Source organism: Pecten maximus, unplaced genomic scaffold, assembly GCF_902652985.1.
Source record: "Pecten maximus unplaced genomic scaffold, xPecMax1.1, whole genome shotgun sequence".
NCBI lineage: Eukaryota > Metazoa > Mollusca > Bivalvia > Pectinida > Pectinidae > Pecten > Pecten maximus.
In genome coordinates, this window is record NW_022981927.1 from 536 (window position 1) to 6,636 (window position 6,101).

The following is a 6,101-nucleotide window of genomic DNA, read 5'->3' on the forward strand; positions in this document are numbered from 1 at the left end:
GAGTTTCATGATTTATCTTCTCGGACAGAACCCGGAATGCTACAAAAAGTAAGAAATGTGTCGGTAAAATTCTTACATAAAAGCTACCGATACAAGACAAAAAAAGGGTCTATAAAGGTGATACCTAAGTATGAATGCAACATAGACTTCTCCATAGGAAAGGAATTAGTATAAGCTTTTAGCTTGTTTTCCAATCATATATGTATATATATATATATGATTTGTATTGTGATGTTTAGTGTAAGTATCTGAATATTAATAAGATATTGTTTAAACTTATAACATACGCTCTAGAATGATATTGTTTAAAGTTATAACATACGCTCTAGAATGATATTGTTCTAAGCAGGCGAAGCAATGCTGACATCCGAGTAAGTGAAGATGATTTTTCCAAACATATTTCTGTTTTAATAAGGTTACAAAGAGAGGTTGATGAAAACGTGGGTGCAGTGTCTGTTATCACCCTAAATGAGGTAGAGAAGTTAACATACCTGGACATGGTATTGAAGGAGACATTAAGACTCTACCCTGTAGGTAAACTGACCGCTCGTGAGACATCAAAGGAATACTGTCTCGGCGGTTATCAACTTCCACCCGGAACTGACATGATTGTAAGCATATCATGGTTTATTGCTATGTAGCAGGAAATGTTAGCTTCATTTACATTTTACATAACATAATTAGCGTTAAAAATAAATTGAATAAAAACGCATTGTACAAAGGAGTTTTTAATTCCACTATGAAATAATAACAAATATCATTATGCGAGACATTTTATACGATTCCTATGAAGTAAGTTTTATTCACTGGAACATTATGCATTTTTTTATTTAGTCGTTAAGATAGACTTTCTATCACAGTAAGTCTTATTTCATTTAATATGATTTGAGAACAAGATACACTTCATATTAACGAATACCACCTGATGTAATTAAGGATTACAGAAAAGGGTTACAATGTTGTTGCTTTGCTCCTGTTCCTCTAACAATAATTATCAATGTATATTCTTATCAATAATATGCCTATATAAACACTGTAAATATATGAATTTTCTTATAATTCGTACTGCAGGTTAGTTTCTACGCCACATCAAGGATAGAGCAAAATATCACAAAAGCCACAGAGTTTTTACCGGAACGATACGACGTTGGCAATTCAGAGAAGTAATTTATGATTTGTGTATTTGATTTGTTTGTTAATCACATCAATGGAGATAATGAGATATGTACATTTAAATTTTTTTTTTATTTTTATTTTTATTTTTTACTTTTTTTTAAGATTTAGCAAGTATGCTGCAACGCCATTCTCAGCTGGGCCTCATACTTGCATTGGGAGGAAATTTGCAGAGGTATATGATGCATAACCGAATCATGAATCAATCATTACATATCATACAGTTAGGAAATTTATACACAGTATGTAGTAAGGATAGTTATACACAGTATGTAGTAAGGATTGTTATACACAGTATACAGTATACAGTAAGGATAGTTAAACACAGTATACAGTAAAGATAGTTATACACAGTATACAGTAAGGACAGTTATACACAGTATGTAGTAAGGATAGTTATACACAGTATACAGTATACAGTAAGGATAGTTAAACACAGTATACAGTAAAGATAGTTATACACAGTATACAGTAAGGACAGTTATACACAGTATGTAGTAAGGATAGTTATACACAGTATGTAGTAAGGATAGTTATACACAGTATACAGTAAGGATAGTTATACACAGTATGTAGTAAGGATAGTTATACACAGTATACAGTAAGGATAGTTATATACAGTATACAGTAAGGATAGTTATACACAATATGTAGTAAGGATAGTTATACACAGTATGTAGTAAGGATAGTTATACACAGTATACAGTAAGGATAGTTATACACAGTATGTAGTAAGGATAGTTATACACAGTATACAGTAAGGATAGTTATACACAGTATACAGTAAGGATAGTTATACACAGTATACAGTAAGGATAGTTATACACAGTATACAGTAAGGATAGTTATATACAGTATACAGTAAGGATAGTTATACACAGTATACAGTAAGGATAGTTATAACACAGTATACAGTAAGGATAGTTATACACAGTATACAGTAAGGATAGTTATACACAGTATACAGTAAGGATAGTTATACACAGTATACAGTAAGGATAGTTATACACAGTATACAGTAAGGATAGTTATACACAGTATACAGTAAGGATAGTTATACACAGTATACAGTAAGGATAGTTATACACAGTATACAGTAAGGATAGTTATGCACAGTATACAGTAAGGATAGTTATACACAGTATACAGTAAGGATAGTTATACACAGTATACAGTAAGGATAGTTATACACAGTATACAGTAAGGACAGTTATATACAGTATACAGTAAGGATAGTTATACACAGTATACAGTAAGGACAGTTATACACAGTATACAGTAAGGATAGTTATACACAGTATACAGTAAGGATAGTTATGCACAGTATACAGTAAGGATAGTTATACACAGTATACAGTAAGGATAGTTATACACAGTATACAGTAAGGATAGTTATACACAGTATACAGTAAGGACAGTTATATACAGTATACAGTAAGGATAGTTATACACAGTATACAGTAAGGACAGTTATACACAGTATACAGTAAGGATAGTTATATACAGTATACAGTAAGGATAGTTATACACAGTATACAGTAAGGATAGTTATACATAGTATACAGTAAGGACAGTTACACAGTATACAGTAAGGATAGTTATAACACAGTATACAGTAAGGATAGTTATACACAGTATACAGTAAGGATAGTTATACACAGTATACAGTAACGATAGTTATACACAGTATACAGTAAGGATAGTTATACACAGTATACAGTAAGGATAGTTATACACAGTATACAGTAAGGATAGTTATACACAGTATACAGTAAGGATAGTTATACACAGTATACAGTAAGGATAGTTATACACAGTATACAGTAAGGATAGTTATACACAGTATACAGTAAGGATAGTTATACACAGTATACAGTAAGGATAGTTATAACACAGTATACAGGAAGGATAGTTATACACAGTATACAGTAAGGATAGTTATACACAGTATACAGTATACAGTAAGGATAGTTATACACAGTATACAGTATACAGTAAGGATAGTTATACACAGTATACAGTAAGGATAGTTATATACAGTATACAGTAAGGATAGTTATACACGGTATACAGTAAGGATAGTTATATACAGTATACAGTAAGGATAGTTATAACACAGTATACAGTAAGGATAGTTATATACAGTATACAGTAAGGATAGTTATACACAGTATACAGTAAGGATAGTTATACACAGAATATAGTAAGGATAGTTATACACAGTATACAGTAAGGATAGTTATACACAGTATACAGTAAGGATAGTTATACACAGTATACAGTAAGGATAGTTATACACAGTATACAGTAAGGATAGTTATACACAGTATACAGTAAGGATAGTTATAACACAGTATACAGTAAGGATAGTTATACACAGTATATAGTAAGGATAGTTATACACAGTCTACAGTAAGGATAGGTATATACAGTATACAGTAAGGATAGTTATAACACAGTATACAGTAAGGATAGTTATACACAGTATACAGTAAGGATAGTTATACACAGTATACAGTAAGGATAGTTATATACAGTATACAGTAAGGATAGTTATACACAGTATACAGTAAGGATAGTTATACACAGTATACAGTAAGGATAGGTATATACAGTATACAGTAAGGATAGTTATACACAGTCTACAGTAAGGATAGGTATACACAGTATACAGTAAAGATAGTTATACACAATATACAGTAAGGATAGTTATATACAGTATACAGTAAGGATAGTTATACACAGTATACAGTAAGGATAGTTATACATAGTATACAGTAAGGATAGTTATACACAATATACAGTAAGGATAGTTATATACAGTATACAGTAAGGATAGTTATACACAGTATACAGTAAGGATAGTTATACACAGTATACAGTAAGGATAGTTATACACAGTATACAGTAAGGATAGTTATATACAGTATACAGTAAGGATAGTTATATACAGTATACAGTAAGGATAGTTATACACAATATACAGTAAGGATAGTTATATACAGTATACAGTAAGGATAGTTATACACAATATACAGTAAGGATAGTTATACATAGTATACAGTAAGGATAGTTATACACAATATACAGTAAGGATAGTTATATACAGTATACAGTAAGGATAGTTATACACAGTATACAGTAAGGATAGTTATACACAGTATACAGTAAGGATAGTTATACACAGTATACAGTAAGGATAGTTATACACAGTATACAGTAAGGATAGTTATACACAGTATACAGTAAGGATAGTTATATACAGTATACAGTAAGGATAGTTATACACGGTATACAGTAAGGATAGTTATATACAGTATACAGTAAGGATAGTTATACACAGTATACAGTAAGGATAGTTATACACAGTATACAGTAAGGATAGTTATATACAGTATACAGTAAGGATAGTTATACACAGTATACAGTAAGGATAGTTATACACAGTATACAGTAAGGATAGTTATACACAGTATACAGTAAGGATAGTTATACACAGTATACAGTAAGGATAGTTATATACAGTATACAGTAAGGATAGTTATACACAGTATACAGTAAGGATAGTTATAACACAGTATACAGTAAGGATAGTTATACACAGTATACAGTAAGGATAGTTATACACAGTATACAGTAAGGATAGTTATACACAGTATACAGTAAGGATAGTTATACACTGTATACAGTATGAACAATGAAAAAATCACAAAAGAGCGTAACACATTGATGCCTTAATTTAGTACTTGGTAAATATTAACCGAATACCCGGTAATTGATAAATTAAACGAGACTGGCTTATTGGTTGAAGTTTTGTCGAAATTCTTTTTTGTTACAGTCAGGAACTGAGGAATCATATATTATCTTGCTAGCTTGCTGGACTTTTAAAATCAAATGATCTAGTTTAAAATATAGGCTTCAACAATTTTGAAGAATTATATTTATGTGCCCGATACTTGTCTTTACACAAGTATTCTAATTATGTCTATTCCACTTCTACTCAACAGATAGAAATTAAAGTCATGATTGCCAAGATCATGCAAATTTTTGACTTTGAATTGGTTCCCGGCCAAAGTAGCGAATTAGAAGGCAGTTCGACGCTTCAAATGAAAAGTGGCGTCAAATGTTTCTTTCGCCAAAGGAAAATGGAATAATGCTGTAAGTAATCAAACTTTCGGGGAAAAGCTAGCTGTTAATAAAGAACGATAAATCAAAATGGTTCCATTTACCTCCATATGATATCAAAATTCATGGTTTTTTTTCTGGTTAGGATGGGAAAATGTGTTTACGTATGTGTGAATTGATATTTTAAGATAAACTAATAAAAGAACATCGCAAGCAATACGGACCGCCCTATGTGCTTACATGACCTCGTCTGGGGTATTCTTATACTTGACCGATATGTGAAGTTTAATCAAGATCAATTTTAAGATTAAGTCGCCAGAGGAAAGATAATAACTGTGTCCTTGACCTTGATATTTGTAAATTGAAACACGAAATCTTCGAGGTATCCTCATACTTGACTAATTTTAAGTATGAAAACTTAGAAAGGTCGCTAGAGTGAGGAAAAGAAGTGAACATACGAGAGTTCAAACGGAACGCTTTATCCCTCTTCGCGACGCAACGAGTTGATAGATAGCTGTCTAGATTACCATACAACGATTTAAAGACATAACGCCTTAAGTTAAACTTTTTTTTCTATTTTTGTTATGATTCAAAGTCCTGTTATCATACTACTTTAAACTTGTTTAAGATAACGAGTGGTACCGGTGTGTACATTGACAGTGGTTCGATCTGAGGCATTGAGATTTTTTTATATTTGTTAACTTCACGTATTGTACATGTTTTACATGAATCAACTTTTCAACTTACATTATTCAAGGATATGGGAGGATGTCATTGCACCATTGCACGTGATCTGGAAGGGG

At 31.4% G+C, this 6,101-nt stretch overlaps 1 protein-coding gene across 1 annotated transcript; it reads left to right on the forward strand.

The window, feature by feature from the left end:
- Nucleotides 1-415: 415 nt before the first annotated feature.
- Nucleotides 416-6,099, forward strand: LOC117320309 (cholesterol 24-hydroxylase-like; the record flags this gene model as incomplete). The annotated part of the gene is made up of 5 exons (XM_033874919.1): nucleotides 416-611; nucleotides 1,072-1,163; nucleotides 1,279-1,348; nucleotides 5,181-5,331; nucleotides 6,056-6,099. Coding segments are annotated over 4 exons (505 nt in total), but the record flags the coding sequence as incomplete, so codon positions are not given.
- Between the last annotated feature and the right edge of the window lie 2 nt (nucleotides 6,100-6,101).